The sequence below is a fragment of the Poeciliopsis prolifica genome, unplaced genomic scaffold (genome assembly GCF_027474105.1).
Source record: "Poeciliopsis prolifica strain line A6 unplaced genomic scaffold, Auburn_PproV2 SCAFFOLD005, whole genome shotgun sequence".
Lineage (NCBI taxonomy): Eukaryota > Metazoa > Chordata > Actinopteri > Cyprinodontiformes > Poeciliidae > Poeciliopsis > Poeciliopsis prolifica.
Window position 1 is genome coordinate 5,579,758 of NW_026562380.1, and position 18,063 is coordinate 5,597,820.

General features: G+C 39.7%; 2 protein-coding genes across 2 annotated transcripts; one reads left to right on the top strand and one right to left on the bottom strand.

Annotated features, from left to right (window-relative positions):
* Positions 1-1,032: 1,032 nt before the first annotated feature.
* Positions 1,033-6,948, top strand: slc29a3 (solute carrier family 29 member 3). Its single transcript, XM_055029597.1, has 6 exons — positions 1,033-1,168; positions 2,407-2,775; positions 3,135-3,217; positions 4,062-4,288; positions 5,052-5,214; positions 5,352-6,948. The coding sequence occupies exons 2-6, from the start codon at positions 2,464-2,466 to the stop codon at positions 5,965-5,967; spliced, it is 1,401 nt and encodes a 466-aa protein (XP_054885572.1). The 5' UTR covers positions 1,033-1,168; positions 2,407-2,463; the 3' UTR covers positions 5,968-6,948.
* Positions 6,949-6,994: 46 nt separating this feature from the next.
* Positions 6,995-15,217, bottom strand: psap (prosaposin). Its single transcript, XM_055029593.1, has 14 exons — positions 15,157-15,217; positions 12,721-12,854; positions 12,567-12,641; positions 12,362-12,487; positions 11,769-11,981; positions 11,522-11,665; positions 11,386-11,442; positions 9,697-9,855; positions 9,505-9,597; positions 9,222-9,405; positions 8,854-9,017; positions 8,671-8,751; positions 8,448-8,555; positions 6,995-7,581 (listed from the first exon to the last, which is right to left on the bottom strand). The coding sequence occupies exons 1-14, from the start codon at positions 15,188-15,190 to the stop codon at positions 7,543-7,545; spliced, it is 1,611 nt and encodes a 536-aa protein (XP_054885568.1). The 5' UTR covers positions 15,191-15,217; the 3' UTR covers positions 6,995-7,542.
* Between the last annotated feature and the right edge of the window lie 2,846 nt (positions 15,218-18,063).

Genomic DNA, 18,063 nt, shown 5'->3' on the forward strand with positions numbered 1-18,063 from the left:
AAGCAATCTGGGTCATCTGATTGTAGAGACTGCTTTCACTTAGGTCTCTCTCGAAAATTCTCCACAGAATCTCTTTCGGGTTATATTGGGTAAATTGCTCTCCAATGAAAGTGTTGGTAGGTCTACCTTTGACTGTGTGGGTTGGTACCAAGTCCTACTGTAAAATAAATTCAACATCATTAAGGTTCTCAGTACAAGGTGGAAGGAAGTTTTCTATAATCTCTTAATAACCCACAGAATTGACTTTTGACCAGATAAAACACAGTGGACTGACCAGCAGATGACACATCAAACTTGCCCTTTAGAATTGTTTCAATTGGTTCAAAATGAGAAATATATACGACCCATTTGGGTTTTTGTTCCCTGGATTTGGCACAATCATTCAGAATTAACCTGTAATTGTGGGCCCCATGTAGACAAACTTGGATTATCAAAGTATGTTTCACAACTGATGACACAGGTGGGGCCACCAGGTCCAACTACACGGGTAATACTTGTTAAACCTGAAAAATATGTCTGCCTGTGACCCAGATGGGTAGTTGCAGTACCGTCTTGTGACTGATTCACAATCTTCCCAAATAATCTGCTGCCTACTTCTTTAAAATTACCTTATCAAGAGTATCACAATTTCTGAAAAGCTAATGAAAGATATAATCATTAAAATAATTTTAATATATTACTTTTTGTTATAACATATGAGTTTCACTCTTTGAATTGAATTACTGAATTTGAACATCTCTTTTTAGTGCAGTACTGAAATACAGATCCAAAATTTAACTAAACTAAATTTGTACTTTCATTGTAAAACGCTGTTGCTTTTCACAATAAAAGCATTAGATTTTACTTTTACGGCGCACTTAAAAATTAAAATAAGTCCATATTTAAATATTTTCATATGATGTTTTCCCATACAATTCAAACAGTTCTGCGAATACATTTTGTTATTTTAAAGTTTTTTGGGGGGGTTTTGTATTGTATTTCTTAGTTTTGTTTTCTAACTCTTAAAACCGGAAGTGGAGTTGTGCTAATGATTGCAGCTGTTAAAAATCCCAGCTCGAAAATCGGTTGGAAAGTAAGTCAGCTGACCAGGAAAGAACTTTGCTGCCAAATGAAGTTTTGTTTGCAGAGAAGACCTTCAAGTTTAATCTCCGGACTCTTCAGGGATGAGGTACGTCTCGAAATACAGTTTATTTACTGGTGACAACGTTTAGCAAGGTTCGGGTTAGCTAGCTTTGTTTGTAGCTTTTAATGTTTACCCTTTTCAATTATCCCCACCACACAAATTGAAACTTTGTCAAATTCAGCAAATTAAAACAGGGTTCTGGAACATAAACAAGAGAAAGTACTCGGTGATATCATATTTTCTGTAAGAAAATATAGTGCTGTTATATGATCTTTGACTAATAGTTTGTATGATATCAGCATCATGTGAATTTTAGTTCCTCTTTTTCACCCCTAAATTGCAAGATCAGCTTTTACTTTAGTCTAAAAATAGTCTAAGCTTTCATCACATTTCAGAAAAAACCTGTTTAATTAATTTTCTGACGAATTTCTGCTGCATTCTGGTCCTGCAGGAGCATCCTGTCAGCATTTTGCAGAAACACTGAAGAGGTGTGATGAAATTAAAGTTTTTTTTTTGAAGTCGGAGTAATGAGTCAAACAATCACATGCCTGACAAACACGGGTTGGGAGAAATGTTTGTCTGATGGAGGATTTGACTCCGATTAAATTGGCAGGTCATGACTCGCGTTACCAAAGAGAGAGTGAGAGAGACTGATACAGGTTTGTGGGAGAGAAGTGGCACACTGATTTAACAGAAGTGATAACTAATAATAGTGGGGTGGTGATATTGCTGATACTTGATAGTTTTCCATGCAGAGCCACTTAAAAGTATTTTTTCTAATAGCCTTTATTACAACTTGAATTGGTTCTTAATTGGCTCTTCTATAAATAAACTGAGATGATTTAAAATCTGAATATTTATGCTCTCTTGAACTTTTACACACACACACACAAACAGTCAGGTTCACAAGTACAAACTGTGGTAGATTTTCTTAAGATTATTATCATCCTGTCCACTCTTCTGTTACTGCAGTAGAAAAGTTATCTGCTTTACTTCATTAGGCAGTTGGGCTCTATGTGTTGTTGATTTTTTTTTTTTGTGCTAATTTGTGATGGTCTATCATAAATTACATTTGTGGATGTAATATGACAAAATGTGGAAAAGTTAAAGAGGCATAAATACTTTTGCAAGGTAATACAAAACAACATAGGGAAATTTCTGAGTGAGATTTTTAAATGGATTTTGAACTCTTCAGCTCTACTTGAAATCTCATTCTTACTGCAGTAACATCTTCAGAATGGCTTGAGTAATACTTTCTTCTTCTCTCTCCTTTCCTGCCTCAGCCTGCCCTTTTCTCCCTTGTCTTCACCCTCTGAGTACCCTGGATCCTGCCTGTGAAGATGGACCATACAGAGCCTGTGCTTCCCAGCGTCAACTCATCCTATCTTCCACCTTTATATGACCAACAAAACCTGAGTGAGGATGAAGAGAGTGACGACATCAGTCCCTCTGCAGCCCTTCTTCCTAAGATTTCCTCAGCGCCTCTGGCTGTGCGCTGCAATCCAGAGGACTCGTACAAACTGGTGTATGTCACCTTTTTTCTGATGGGTATTGGCTCCCTGCTGCCCTGGAACTTCTTCATAACGGCAAAGCAGTACTGGCTCTACAAGCTTAGCAACAGCACTGACCAGAATGATCATTCCACTTCCATTGTGAGTAGCGGGACAATGACGTACAGCTAAAGGTCTGAAAGTTTCTGATGCGCAGTGTGAATATCATGTGACAGGATGATTGGACAAAGTGTTGTTTCATATTTCAAAGAAATCCCCTTTGAAATGTTAAGGGAAATTTACATACAACAAGGGCTACAGCTATTTCAATAATTGATTAATTGTGATTAATCCAATTCATTGTGTCAGCAATAGTATTTTTGAGTTGACTTAAACACAACAATAAAATAGTTATTTTCTTGTTCTCTCCCATTCCCTTCCTCATATTTTATTTGAAAACATGATTGTGTGCTTTGTTGTTCTTAAAGAAGAGGGTTTTTTTTCTCTTCTTCTTTACGCAGGACTACTTTGAAAGTTACCTGTCCATTGCTTCAGCTGTGCCTTCCGTCCTGTGCCTGGTACTCAACTATTTTCTTGTTAAAAGGCTAGTACAAGCTATACACACATGTCACACAGATTACAGTCCATTCCAAAAACATTTACATGGTACTTTTCCACAGAAGTGTGAAGTTGTAAGGAAATTATAATTTTCTTTACAGAAAGAAATGAAACCATGGCATTTGTATTCAGCCCCCCTTACTCTGAAACCCCTAAATAAATCCAGGGCAGCCTATTGCCTTCTGAAATCATGTAATTAAGAGATGAATCTCTCAGCTGTTATGTGAAGACGTTAGAGGTTTGTTGGAGAAGATCAGTCATCAAACTTCATGAAGACCAGCTGCTTGGAGTTGAAGATGAGTGGAAATAAATAAAGGTTAATCCTGGAGGAAAACCTGTTAGAAACACAAAATAACCATAAGGTAGAGGTTCGTCTTTCAGCAGGATAACAACTCTAAACATGGAGACAGAACTACGACTGAATGGTTTAGGTCCTCTAAAGCTGCATTGCTGTAAATTTTGGATCCATCTTTGCTTTGAACACACCTGAATCAAATGAGCTAAGCCTCTGCAGAGCTGAATAGGATGAAAGGAGGAAATCCATTCAGGAAGGCTGAAGCATTGCATGACTGCCCAATGTGGATTTGTCAGGAGTTATGAAATTATGTTCCTTCAACTTCACAATCATGTCTAATTTTGCATTGGTCTACTGTCACATAAGACGCATTAAAGTTTGTAATGTGACAAAATATGAAGAAGCTTGATGAGTGTGAATATCTTTAAGCATTGTAAAATGGTGATGAAGCATAGAGGCCTCAGAGTCTCTACTGTGCTGTTCATTTCATTTTTTTTATCCCAGTAGCAACTCTCCTCTGTTTGATTGCTTATAGATTGTCTCCTAAGGTTCGAATCCTGTCCTCCCTCATCCTGATGCTGTTGGTGTTCGTGGTGACCACGGCGCTGGTGAAGGTGGACGTCTCAGAATACAGGAAGGAGTTCTTCGTTGGCACACTTACCAGTGTTGCTGTGGTCAGTGGAGCCTCCAACATCTTCTGTGGCAGCGTGTTTGGGATCAGTGGCTATTTTCCAATGAGGATCTCTCAAGCCCTTATATCAGGTTAGATTGCTGATGCTTTCAGTTGCCTGTGTAACATTTATGTCCATATTTATATATATTTATATATGTATTTATTATGGTAAATCTTTATTTAGCCATATAAAAAGCCAATTGAGACAAAGACCTTTGTCACAAGGTGTCTTGGCCAAGAAAGGCAGCAGCATGTGTCATAATTAACAAGACAAGTAGACACAAAAACAGACATTTAGAAAAATAGAAAATGCAAACAGTTTGACAAAGTGTGGTGGTTGTTATTGTAATACTTTAAAATGTAAATATTGTGGCAATTTTAAGAATTGAAACACGGTCACTTTCCATAAAGTACTCAGTTTTAGTTCAGAACGTGTGCGTGCAAAGATGAAGGTTGGCCAGCAGATGTCGCCATATTCTTGTAAAATAAAGAGTTACATCTTGATTTCTACTAAATGTATATAAGTGACATTTATTGAATTAGATTTAAATAAGTGTTTACTATTTTAAATCATTACTGAGAGACTTCAGTTACAATTTTAGGCTTCATTTATTGATTGAACTGTGGCTCATCTAATGATGGTTTAATTGATTATTCTGCACAGCAGTTCAGATATTGAATTTAATGGCTAAGGCTAACATTACATAAATACTAAAATTGAACAATTCCTAAAGTTATAGGAATTGTGAATTTAATAAATAATAAAAGACATAGTTTATTCAAAGTATCACATTTCATCCATTTTCTTCCTTGCCTTGTACATAAACTTATTTTTCTTTTGTTTTGTTCTAGGACAGGCGATGGGGGGCACCTTGACTGCACTAGCATCGATAGTGACCCTAGCTGTGGCTGAGGACGTGACCACTAACACTCTGTTCTATTTCCTGACAGCAGACGTCTTTATCCTGCTCTGCATTATCGCGTTTTTGCTTTTGCCAAAGTATGCATATTCAAGGTGAGAATAGTAATTCTCCTTTCACACTTTCATTTTGGGGAAAAAAAACTCTCTTCCTTTTCATTTGCTACATTTACAGCAAACATGCTTAAAAATTTAATAAATTCAACAAATGCTGACGCATCTTTTTCTGTCAGGCACTACATGCTGGCAGCGACCTGCATCAGTCCCGGGACGCTCAGTGACGAGCCGAGTCCAGCAGGCGGAGTCCCTCCGCTGCAGCCCATAATTAAGAAGGCCGGGGTGCTTGGCCTCTGCGTCTTTTACGTCTTCTTCATCTCAATCTCAGTATTCCCTTCCGTCTCATCGGGAATCCAGTCTATGAACACGGACAGCGGCAGCCCCTGGGCAACAACTTATTTTGTACCTCTGACCAGTTTTCTCCTTTATAACGTTGCCGACTTTAGTGGCAGACTGATGACAGCCTGGGTGCAGAACCCTGGCCCCACCAGTCGGATCCTGCCGGTGCTGGTGCTGTGTCGCACCGTGCTGGTGCCACTTCTCATGTTCTGTAACTACCAGCCACGTGACCACCTCCATACTGTGCTGTTTCCCCATGATGTTTACCCTGTGGTCTTCAACTGCCTGCTGGGTCTCTCTAACGGATACTTGGGTACCCTGCCGATGATCTACGGACCAAAGGTGGTTCCCCGGGAGCTGGCCGAAGCCACAGGCGTGGTCATGTCCTTCTTCCTCGCTCTGGGGCTGGCTGTTGGATCTGCGTTTTCTGTTCTTCTTGTGCATAATATCTGAACCAAAGCTATAAAGCTTTGTACTTAAGGAAAACACTACAGCCTTTATTTTCACTGGGCTACCAGATATCAATTCCTCTGTACCTCATCTGGTTTCCAGTGTCGTCTCAATCCTACAGTAATTACTGCCAATTCCAAGAACTGAAGTATGTGTGCAATTTGACATATTGCAGAAATTATACACAAGATATGGAGGAGATGAAAGTTTGGGGTAAGAAATAACTGAAACGCTTTTAGAATTTTAATATGAACAATGTAAAAAGATTACATTACATGATAGGTTTATGTAACTATGTGCTGCACAGTGTTTAGTGTGTAGCACAAGTACAGTTTTGCTGAAGATTGCTTTTATTTTAAGCTATCTTGATTTGTCATTTCTATGGTGCTAATATTTCATCAATTAAATCAGCTTATTGGGGATTTGGAAGAACAATTAGGCCTTATTCTTCCATGTGATCTCAGGCTTTGAAACTTCTTCTAAATATAGTGGTCATAAGAAAATAACTCCAGAAGCTAGTGCATATGCAAGCTAATCTTGTTGACTGACCTTGACGTCAACCCATTACCAGCTGTGACTGGCATCTTTACAAGGGGCTTTTTGCACATTTTGTACCAAAATTTCTCCTTAGGACAAGGAACCCATCCCCTTCTTGTTTTCTTCTAGTATTAAGTGTGTGCAAATTGTTAGTGAACTGAGCACAAGGAGTCATTTATCTACCAGCAAGGTAGAATGTTTAAACCTAATCAGTACTTGTATATTTGGCAGATTTTCAGTTTAACATGTGTTGACTTTGCATTTTCTAGTCATCTGACAGTACTCCCATCTTCAATTATTGTGGCAGAACATGGTTTTCACTTTGACTTTCTGTGAAACTTGATAATTGGTATGTTTGAAATCATGTATGTACAGATACTTAGCTTTGGTAAGCAAAATGCCACTAAACATGACTGTACAAACTTTGTAAATATATTTTAAAAAATGTGTAAAGTGTGATGACTTGAGGTTGATATGAAGACAATGAGAGCCATTTTGGTTTGGAAATTATTTTAATTGATAAAAGTCACAACTGAATTTGAAGCTCAGTTGCTCAAAGCAGATTTAAGATTCTGTGCATTGGAGACAAATTTACAAAGAGTGCAAACATTGGAAGATTCCCTCCCCATATGCTCATAAAAACATCTACAAAATGTTGAAGATTCACACATAATTTCTAAAATAATGACAAGCCAGTACAACAGTAATTTGTTCACAAGGTTGCAGTCAGTAAATCTATAGTGGTGGGTGTGAAATAAGTTTAATCTGTCATTTCAAGCAAGCAATACAGAAAATTAATACAAAAATCAGACATGACCAAGTTTCATGTCGTCACTTATGTCTTCAGCCCCTCCTCCGCCCTTCAAACCCTCCATCTCCCAAACTACAGAGAAAAGAAAAAGCTAGCCCATTTCTATCATATTTGAAACATGAAGTTATTTTAGACTTCACAGCAGTTTTAGGCCACTAGACATGAATTAATGGAAAGCAGCTCCAGAGTAATTTTCCTTTTAATTTCCATTTCCAGCTTGTCGCCATGCTCTACTCCTTCCACACGTAACGTTTGCAGTGAGCCACAGTCTGAAAGACAGAAATAGGTTTAGATAGACATAAATGAGCAAGTTCCAAAAACAACTGACAGATGCAAAACAGTGTTTCTACAGAATAGACTATTGCCAGCTTTCCTCTGGCTTTAATGTTTTATCATCCTTGATTGAAATGTTTATTTTGCAAGTTAATTTTGGGTTCATTGACATCTTGTGGGTTTTTTTGTTTGCATGATTTCATGCCATGTTAATTTAAATGACATGAAATTAGAATAATTTTGGGTGAAATTTAAGACAGTTTCTTTTAGGTGATAGTAAAATAGCCACTCTCCAAATTACTTTAGTTCTCTACTACAGCAGCTTACTGTTCTACTATTCCCATCCAATCATGCATCGTTTTTTTAGGCTGAAGATAGTTTCTCCTGTACTACAAATTTACCAATCTGTTAAATTGCTTTACTAATTGGACAGCTTGGTAAAAGAAAACATTTCATGCATATTATGATTAGGCATAAAGTTGAGCACATTTTCAAGTTGCATAATGTTTTTATGGCAACCTTTTGTAGCATTTTTGCCCAGGGGATACAGGTTGAGCACAAATGAAACCAATTTTCACTTCAGTGTTAAATTCTTATGTCAATGTTAATGAAAATTAATCAGTTATATCTATACCCACTACTATTAATCTTATATTTTAGTGAAATGTATAATAGAAACTTGATTTTGTTGCACCAAATTTTGTTAATTTCCAGTTCAATCTCATCAACACTCAGTGTAAATGTGTTTACATTAGATCTTGTATAAAATTAAAGTTTTTTTCTAATCCAAGTAGTTTTATGGATTAACCAGAAAAAGACAATGTTAACACGAAAGTATCCTGTTAAAGATCTGTGTACTTACGCCGCACAGTTCTGCTGCTCCCTTGACCTTGCACCAGTAGTCAGGCCCCCGGGAGCACGCCAACATTTCTAGAAAATGACGTTTAGCTCCAGGGCAAGCTCCCAGTTTCTGTAACAAAAGATGCAAATTTCAGACTGAATTTCAACACTGATGAAAATCCATAGCATATTTAATAGATCTGACTATAAGTGCATCTCTCCCACAAGAGAAAATAATTACTTACCGTACACACAAAGTCCGGGTCGAGCATCTGAAGCAGCAGCTGGATGAGGACTGGCTCATACTGTTCAATCAGCTGGTCACACTGCAGACACAATCAAGGCATTACAACAGGGTGGATGCAAGGTTATGTTTGTATATATAAAAAAAAACAACAAATGAACAAAAAGTTAAAACCAACAGTCACCTCTGTCTTGTACGAGTCAGGCAGGAAGCTGCATACTTTCTTCACAGCCTCCTCAATCTCTTGCTCTGTGGCGTTCTTCTCCAGAATGCCATCGATGTAACTCACGGCCATCTTGCACACGTCACAGTAGCCGCCAACCTCAAAACGAACTTTGTCCAGGGCAACTAGAACATATTTTCATACGGTGAACTGCCTTAATCCCAGTTTTGCATATCTATGGTTTGCATTAAACAGACCACACCACAAATAAAGGTCATACTAAAAAATAAAGTCATAACGTTACAATTTTTATTTTCTTAGTGTGCCCCTAATACTTCCCCATATCAACAAAGCAAATACAATGCATATATTTAGAAGCGGCTATGTACCAATATATGTGCGGCTAGCACCGTTGCACAGTCCCAGCACTGTGCACACAGTCTTGGGGTCGGCCTGCTGCACCAGCAGCTCAATGATGGCCTGACCGTACGTCTCAACCAGGTCTTTGCACTGGGCAGTCAGAGAAGAGGGCAGAAATGTGCACACCTTCTCCACAGCCTGAACAACCTCCTCCTAAAACCATAAACAAGAGTAAGACACATTAGAGCCAAACACATGCAGGATTTAGGCAGCAGCTGTTTAATTGTAGAAGAACTCCTGATCCATTCCTACCTCTGTTGTTTGATCCTCCAGCATGGACTCCAACTGCTTCATCACAAACTCACAGATTGCACAAGTTGGTGACTCACGGACACGTACCATCGGCTGCAATATGATTAATGTTTAATTATGTAGAAAAAGTGATTTTTAATTTTTTTTTTTTAAATAAACAGAAATTATTAAAATCCACTTCCTAATACCTACCCTGGAAGCAGGAGCCTCAACTTTGGTGGCAGGGAAAAGCTTAGCAGCCACCATGGTTTTGGCAGCAGGGATGACCATTGCAGGCTGAAGGTCCAACATGGGGACAGACTTCTTCATTTCCGGACAGAAACCAGCAAGAGCACAGATCTCCTTTGGTTGCTGTGGAGAGAAGTAAACCATTACTTTAGCACACAGTGTCCTGTCTTTTGCAGCACTGCCTTGGGGGGCATGCCGTTAGGAATGTGAACATGTCATTACACAACACTGCCAGTCATGCACTATGCACACAGTACAGACCACAAAACTAATCCAAACACCTACGGCAGCCATCTTACCAGTGCCAAACACACCCATAGTGTTAATAACTATCCAACTGAAGATTAGTGCATCTCTCAGCACAAAGTGCAAATCCACTTGAATATACAGGAGCATCTCACTGAAGAGATCAAGATCAGTGATCCAAATTTAAAAAGAAAAGCTTCCACTAGGTAGATTTCACACAGTGCCAATTTTCTTTTATGGATTTCAGCCCCCCAAAAAATTAAAAATCCAAAATTCAGCTTCCCAGAAAATTTAAACATTAGACCAACGCAGCAGGATTTTGTTACAGAAACTGTTCTGCTTACTTTGTGGTTTAAACAATGCGTTTAAACCACATGACCACACTGGCAGTCAGTAAGGATAGTAAACCATGAGAGAAGCTGAATGAAAGTGAATGCAGGGAGTAAATGACTCCCAGAGCTGAGTTGTCAAACAAAATAAAAAATTTTTAACCAGTTTATTAACTGCATGCATCTGCATCATTTGAGCACCAAAATAAGTTGTATTGCATACTTGACTCTCAATTTGACTGAATTAACATGTGAATTGGCTCTTCAATCTGAATTACAGCTGGCTGTTCAATGTGCTGGAATGAAAAAAAAAAAAAACTTAAAAAGATCACTGAACTCAGTGCAATGTCGCATTAAGTTCCTGATGCAATTCATGCAAGAGGAGCCTTGACCAAATAAACTGCAGTACTGGTCTTTTGCAATTTTTTTGAGAAACTAGTTTTGGGTTTTTAAAGCAATCATGAGCAATGATCAAAATAAAAACCAAAATGTATTTATCAAAATCACCATTACAAATATAAACAAGAGTTTCACTTTTTGAATTCCATCACTAACATTTGAGATGCCCCTGCATTGCACAACTGAAGTGAGTGTGGAAGCAAAAGAAACTTTTACTGTGGTCATTTAACGTGATGTTGAGTAGTGAGTAGTTCTGAGATAAACTGTTCAGCTGTGTGAAACAACTATTCTCATGCATCAGTGGCAAGTGTTTAGTGCAAGAAATGGACTTCCCAAGAGCAGGTAGAAGAATTAGAGGTTAGAAGACTACAGGCTGAACACAGAGTGACCTACCTGTTCCTGGGGGGCAGCAAATAAACACAGGGGGTAAAAGAGGGAAAGAACAGAATGACATGGATGAAGAGGATAAAAGTAAATGGGGAATACAGGCAAAAATTAATAAAAGGAAACATAAAATCATACAGTAAAAAAAACTGAACAAAAAACAAATGAAGCTGCTATTGGAGCAAACATGGGCTCAGCAACCTCAAAAAACCAAATCAGCCATTAGTCCTGAGGTCTAAGCATCAGATTCATGTTAACATAGGGAGGTGGGTCTTAAACACTAAAGACGACTCACCATAGACATCAGCTGCTGAACAACAGCAGGGCCGTACTGTCCCACGTACTGCTTGCACTGCAATGAGAAAACAGTTCAAAGTGTGTATTCCAGGTAATTTGGATTCATATGAAATAGATGCATTTTAAGTCTTTACCATATCGGACAGTCCTGGTCCCAACATATCACACTGGTGCTCAATGTTCTGAATCAGGGAGTTGATGAAGGAGGAGTTGGCCTTCGCTTCAGCCTGAGCATCAGAGAGGAACTTGATGCAGTCCTGGCACACTACATCACCCGTCTATTGAAGGAAAGATATTCAACACAAGATTTATTAATTTTTTATTTTTTTTTTTAAATGTCAAGGCTTCTGTAGATGAGCTCAGAGGTGACTGCAAGAGTACCTGCTTTGGAGCTTCCTGCTTTGGAGCAGGATATCCTGTATTCTGGGGATACAGGAGGTCGGGAACATTTAGCAGGAAGGGTGCCACACGCTGAGCAAGGTCCACCTCAGGGATTTCATTAGACTTGAGCTCCTCCTGGGGCTCAAACCTGGCAAGGGACATCTGGAGAGATTTACACAAACCCATCGCACTGCACACTACACCGGGATCCTCCTTAAAAAAAAAAAAAAAGAAAAAAGAAACAAAACAAGAAAAATCATGTTAAGTGGCTTTATTTAAATTTAGCTAATTTTGCTCCACATCATGTTCTAGCAGGTGACAGTTGAGAAGACAAGTAAAAATGCTTTTTGTCAGGGTTGTGGGTTACACAGCGACTGCTCTGTTCTCCTTCAGATTTAGATTCACTTCCTCATCAATGGCCCCTTTTCAGCAGAGTGCACTTTGTCCACACAGCTGCTTCTGTTCCTCCCACCCCATCCACTCCATGTCAATGAGCAGATTGACTTTTATTTATCCAATTTAATTGATAAACTTTAATACAAAATGGGAAACAGTTCATTAAAAAGCATTATATTCAGAGCAATGCTGCTTACCAGTTCCCCAGTGACGATCCCAATGAGGATGGGGTAGTAGCTGTCCACTATCTCCTTGCACTCAGCCCCCAGACCCTGATCAGGGATGAGATGACAGGCCTTCTCCAGATATCCAAGAATTTCCGCCTGTAATAAAAACAACATCCATCAATGCTTTTAAATCTCAGCAAAGACTGAAGAAATCTGGATTTTTGCCTCATTTTACCTCAGTTGCATTGTCTTTCAGCAATTGTCCAACCACCATCAATACCTCTTTACACATGTCACATGGTACTGTTTTCTGGAGAAAAGGTGGCAAATATTTTAGAAAACACCACATTTAGAAATGGTCAGAAAAGTCAAAATTAGAAAACTCTCACCATCTGTGGCTTATTCCACACATTCTGCTGGCAGTGAGAAACGGCTTCACACGGTGAGGCCGTCTTTAGGTTCTGGCACCAGTAGGGGGGGCCGCGGGCGCACTGCTCAGTGCCCAGCAGAGGCGTTGCGATAGCTGAAAAAATGAACATTACATAAAATTTCAGTCTTCGAGCACTTTTCTAGAAATCATCATGATCAACTACAAAAATAAAGAGTTACGTTTCTGCCATTGTATTAAATTATTTAAAAATAAACACACAAGAGAACGTGTTAAGGAGATTTATTTTGTCTGTTTTTCATAGTGAAGCAAGATTTCTTAGAAACAAGAACTTTAGAATTGGAGTTAGTCAACAGTTCCAAGAGGAAGTTAACGCACTTTCAACTGCGACATTGCTCAATAATATTAACAAAAAAAAAAAGCAGAAAACTTCACTTTAAAGTAGCCAGCAGATAAGTCTCATAGCTCATTGTCAAACCAACATGGTTCTGTACTGCTGTACAAGCCAAATGCAAAGCCAGGTTCAAACACATTTCCTGAGGTTTGACTTTAGAAATTGCTCCTGTAAAGTTCCACACATTAAAACGGGTCCCTCCAAGTTCAGCAATCCCTTAAAAAAAGTTTAATCCTAATGTTGTGCAAGCTACTGAATGAAGCTTAAGGTATTTCATGTTTATGCAAATACCTTAGCAAACAGTTTTTAAATCACCTTGCATAAGACAGATGTCAAATCCTATTTGTATGAATTGCTAATACGATGTTTATATTCTTGTGGCCTTAAAAGACAGCAAAGAATGGTTTCCAAAACAGATTCCAATGCAGAAGTAAATATGCATGTCCCTGTTAAAAAGGAACATTCCCAACAGAGACAATAAAGTGATACTTATAAAGCAGAAGTGGTAATTGGGTCCAGCAAATAAAGGTCATGGCTTTCATATACACAAAAAAAAAAAAACCCTAACCATTCTTGATTTTTGTGAACTGAAACCAATAATGTAGAAAAACACCGGAGCCTCATCTAAATTTCTCAGATCCTTATCAAATGAAGTCGCAACCTACTTCAAACACTTCAGAACTAAATTTAGACATGACCCATTACAGTTTTTAATAAAAATTGATTAGTTCATGATAAATCATCATGATACCACAGGACAAAATGTGGTTTTTGTCTGACAATTACTAAAGGGTGCAACACTCAAATCAGCTCCAACAGAAATCTCAGATCATCCGTCAGAGAGGGCAGGGCCCCTCCCATCTGCTACTTTAGTCACATGAGGAGTCAGACAAAACAAGCTGTTCCCAGGCAAACTAACTGTTTCAATGAGGCCAGTTTTCAGCATATGCTTTAGGATTGCCACAAAATCTTTATAAGCATGAGGGTACAGAAACTACTTTTATAAATCCATGGCACTTAAGCAGAAAATGCTAAAAAAAAATAATAATAAATTGAACTAACTTTAGCAAATAGCCTGGCTTAATGCAATTAAAATAAAATGTATGCAACCCATGAAGAAAAGATATGTTTAAGTGAGGGTAAAATCTAGGAATGTCCTGGAAGATAAGAAACAATGTGGAGCAAAGAGCGTTTTCGATTTTTAATCTAAAGTTCAACTAAAGATAAGCACAAAATACACAAGCCTGAAAAAGCATTTTAAAATTGATTGTCTTTCTGTAATCTTCAGCATTTTATTCACTTCAGGGCCATACGACCTACAAAGAGCAGTTAAACAGCCTTGTTGTTTCAGAGTTTCTATCAGAAATGATTTGTTGCAGTGACTCATTTCTTACCGGTCATTGATAAAGGGTCATAAAGTTATCGGCTGACGAAACGATCATAGATCAGCAGCTTAAGACGAGCTAATTAAAAATAAAAGCATCAGGCCAAAAAAACAATGTCTGAAAATGTTCCAAAATACAGAAATGCTAGTGAAATGACGAACTGGAAATTGCTGGCGTTTACAAACTATACGAATAAAAAGCAGAGTCTAACGTGAAGGTTAAACTGGTTCTAGTCAAAGCAAGGTCACAGAAAAACAAAAAGTTAAAAAAAACTCCAAACAGCTTAAACCCGTTAGCTTAGCTACCATGCTAGCATTAGCTGTGAAACTGAAAGCCCAGCGAGCGGACAAAGAGTAAACCTCAAAGGGGCTTTCACTTATAACTAAAGATTATTTATTGTACAGCTTGAAAAAATGAAGTTTAACAGTTGAAGCTCGTTTGTGTTAACAATTAAAGCAACCCTGATATCCAGGGTGTTTGCCCTTTAAGTTAACTTGTTTACCAAAGCTAACAACACATGAAAAGCTTCCGCCTCCGAATCATCAAACGCATTCAGTTAGAACATAAGAGCCATTATTGTAACCCGAGAAAAGCCAGAATTCAGTGATAAAATAGTCCAAATGCAATTTCTAAATGGAGCCTTGTACGTTGATTTTACCTGAGGACACGAAGAGCAGAGTTAGTAGCAGCATGACTGCGCTGTTTCCAGTCGGTTTGTGTTTGTCGGTGGTTGAAGGAGGAAACTGCAGAACTGGAGCTGAGCTCAATCTTTAATGATGGCTCACAGTCAGCTGACTCAGACATGTGACCCTCAGTCAGCAACTGATGAGCACGATGTCAAAGATCAACTCTTTGTTAACATTTTGGAATCTAAAAATATATATTATTGCACAGCTCTTTAATTGATTAGGTTTTATTTGATGTTGAATGCCTTATTAAGTTCTACTAATCTCCAGAAAAAGGCTTCCAGAAAACTGCAAAACAGATGAAACACTGAGTTCCTTTAAATTAAGGTTAAATTCCTACCTGTTCCAGCAGAGCCAAGCTCAAATCGTGCCAGTGGCAGCTGAAGAGGTACTTCACAGCCACTGGCTGCCATAAGCTGGATCAGGCTTAGAAATGCACGTCTGCTGAGAAATGCATGCCCTGTTGCAGGGACGCATACGCCGTGAACTCTCGCATATTGATCAGTAAACAGACCGAATAGGCGATTTTTAAAAATACTCATAACATTATTGTCTCTTAACCATGTAAGGTTTTATTTCGCACATAAATTGAAATATGATTTTGACACCTTTATTGAGACATATGAGTAGAATGATTTATCCATCCATCCATCCATCCATCCATACATACATACATACATACAGCCATACATCCATACATATACATATCTTTTCACCCTTGTCCCAAGTGGAGTCGGGCCTATCTCCAGCTAACGTTCCAAGCGAGAGGTGGGACACACCGTGGACAGGACGGCAGGCTGTCGGAGGGCAGAGACAGAACACAGAGACAGACAGGACAAACAAACACGCACACACTCACACCTTGGGAGAATGTTTTTGAACTGTGGGAGTCCAAAAACAACACACACACACACACACACACACACCCACACACATATATATATATATATATATATATATATATATATATATATATATATATATATATATATATATAGTTTTGCAAGATACTGGCAGGGAAAGCGTACATGGAGCGACATAACCAAGTGGCAGGCATTGTGTACAGAAACATCTGTGCAGAATATGGACTGGAAACCCCGAGATCAAAGTGGGAAACACCCCCAAAGGTGGTAGAGAACACCAGAGCTAAGATCCTGTGGGACTTCCAGATCCAGACAGACAAAATGGTAATGGCGAACCAACCAGACATTGTCGTAGTGGATAAAAATCAGAGGAAAGCCGTTGTGGTAGATGTAGCAATACCAAGTGATTGCAACATCAGGAAAAAGGAGCACGAGAAACTGGAGAAATACCAGGGCCTCAGGGAAGAACTGGAGAGGGCCTGGAAGGTGAAGACCACAGTGGTGCCTGTGGTCATCGGGGCCCTCGGGGCAGTAACCCCCAAACTGGAGCAGTGGCTACAACAGATCCCAGGAACAACATCAGACATCTCAGAGGCCTGGGAGCTTGAGGGTCCTGCAGTATCTTGGCTGTGCCAAGGACTGCACATTTCTGGACTGAGATGTCTGATGTTGTTCCTGGGATCTGTTGTAGCCACTGCTCCAGTTTGGGAGTTACTGCCCCGAGGGCCCCGATGACCACAGGCACCACTGTGGTCTTCACCTTCCAGGGCCTCTCCAGTTCTTCCCTGAGGCCCTGGTATTCTCCAGTTTCTCGTGCTCCTTTTTTCTGATGTTGCAGTCACTTGGTATTGCTACATCTACCACAACGGCTTTCCTCTGTTGTTTATCCACTACGACAATGTCTGGTTGGTTCGCCATTACCATTCTGTCTGTCTGGATCTGGAAGTCCCACAGGATCTTAGCTCTGGTGTTCTCCACCACCTTTGGGGGTGTTTCCCACTTTGATCTCGGGGTTTCCAGTCCATATTCTGCACAGATGTTTCTGTACACTATGTTCTTGCCATTGAGCTGGCTTCTCAGGACTTGCCTTATTCGTTGGAGGTATTTAGCTGTGGCTCCTTTCCTTGTGACCTCATCGAGGTTGCCATTTGCTTGTGGTATACCTAGGTACTTGTAACTGTCCTCTATGTCTGCTATTGTTCCTTCTGGGAGTGAGACGCCTTCTGTGCGGATGACCTTCCCCCTCTTTGTGATCAGCCGACCACTTCTCTAGTCCGAATGACATCCCAATGTCCGTGCTGTAGATCCTGGTGGTGTGGATCAGTGAGTCGATGTCTCGCTCACTCTTGGCGTACAGCTTGATGTCATCCATGTAGAGAATGTGACTGATATTGGCCCCGTTTTTGAGTTGGTATCCGTAGCCAGTCTTGTTGATAATTTGGCTGAGGGGGTTCAGGCCTATGCAGAACAGGAGCGGGGACAGAGCATCTCCTTGGTATATGCCACATTAGATGGACACTTGTGCAAGTGGTTTGCAGTTGGCTTCAAGGGTGGTTTTCCACAGCCTCGAGTTTGCAATGAAGGCTCTCAGAGTCCTATTGATGTTATACATCTCTAAGCATTCAATGATCCAAGTATGCGGCATTGAGTCATAGGCTTTCTTGTAATCAATCCATGCCATGCACAGGTTGGTGTGTCGGGTTTTGCAGTCTCGGGCAAATGTGTGGTCTACGAGGAGTTGGTGTTTGGCTCCTCTGCTATTTACACCGATACCCTTCTGTGCCGTGATCATGTGTTTATCCATGTGTTGCTTATCTTGGCCGCTATGATGCCTGACATGATGCCTGACATGAGCTTCCATGTTGTGGAGAGGCAGGTTATTGGTCGGTAGTTGGGTGGGACTGGACCCTTTGTTGGACCCTTCTGGATTAGGATTGTTCGCCCTTCAGTTAACCATTCAGGGTGAGTCCCACTTTGTAGCAGCTGATTCATTTGGGCTGCCAGTCGCTCATGGAG

Coding starts and splice junctions, on each gene's coding strand:
- slc29a3 (XM_055029597.1), top strand. CDS start 2,464: ATGGACCATACAGAGCCTGTGCTTCCCAGCGTCAACTCATCCTATCTT. Junction 4,289..5,051: donor CTCTCAAGCCCTTATATCAG/GTTAGATTGCTG, acceptor GTTTTGTTCTAG/GACAGGCGATGGGGGGCACC. Junction 5,215..5,351: donor CCAAAGTATGCATATTCAAG/GTGAGAATAGTA, acceptor TTTTTCTGTCAG/GCACTACATGCTGGCAGCGA.
- psap (XM_055029593.1), bottom strand. CDS start 15,190: ATGCTGCTACTAACTCTGCTCTTCGTGTCCTCAG. Junction 11,982..12,361: donor GGATCGTCACTGGGGAACTG/GTAAGCAGCATT, acceptor TTTTTTTTTAAG/GAGGATCCCGGTGTAGTGTG. Junction 11,666..11,768: donor AGCAGGAAGCTCCAAAGCAG/GTACTCTTGCAG, acceptor TTCCTTCAATAG/ACGGGTGATGTAGTGTGCCA.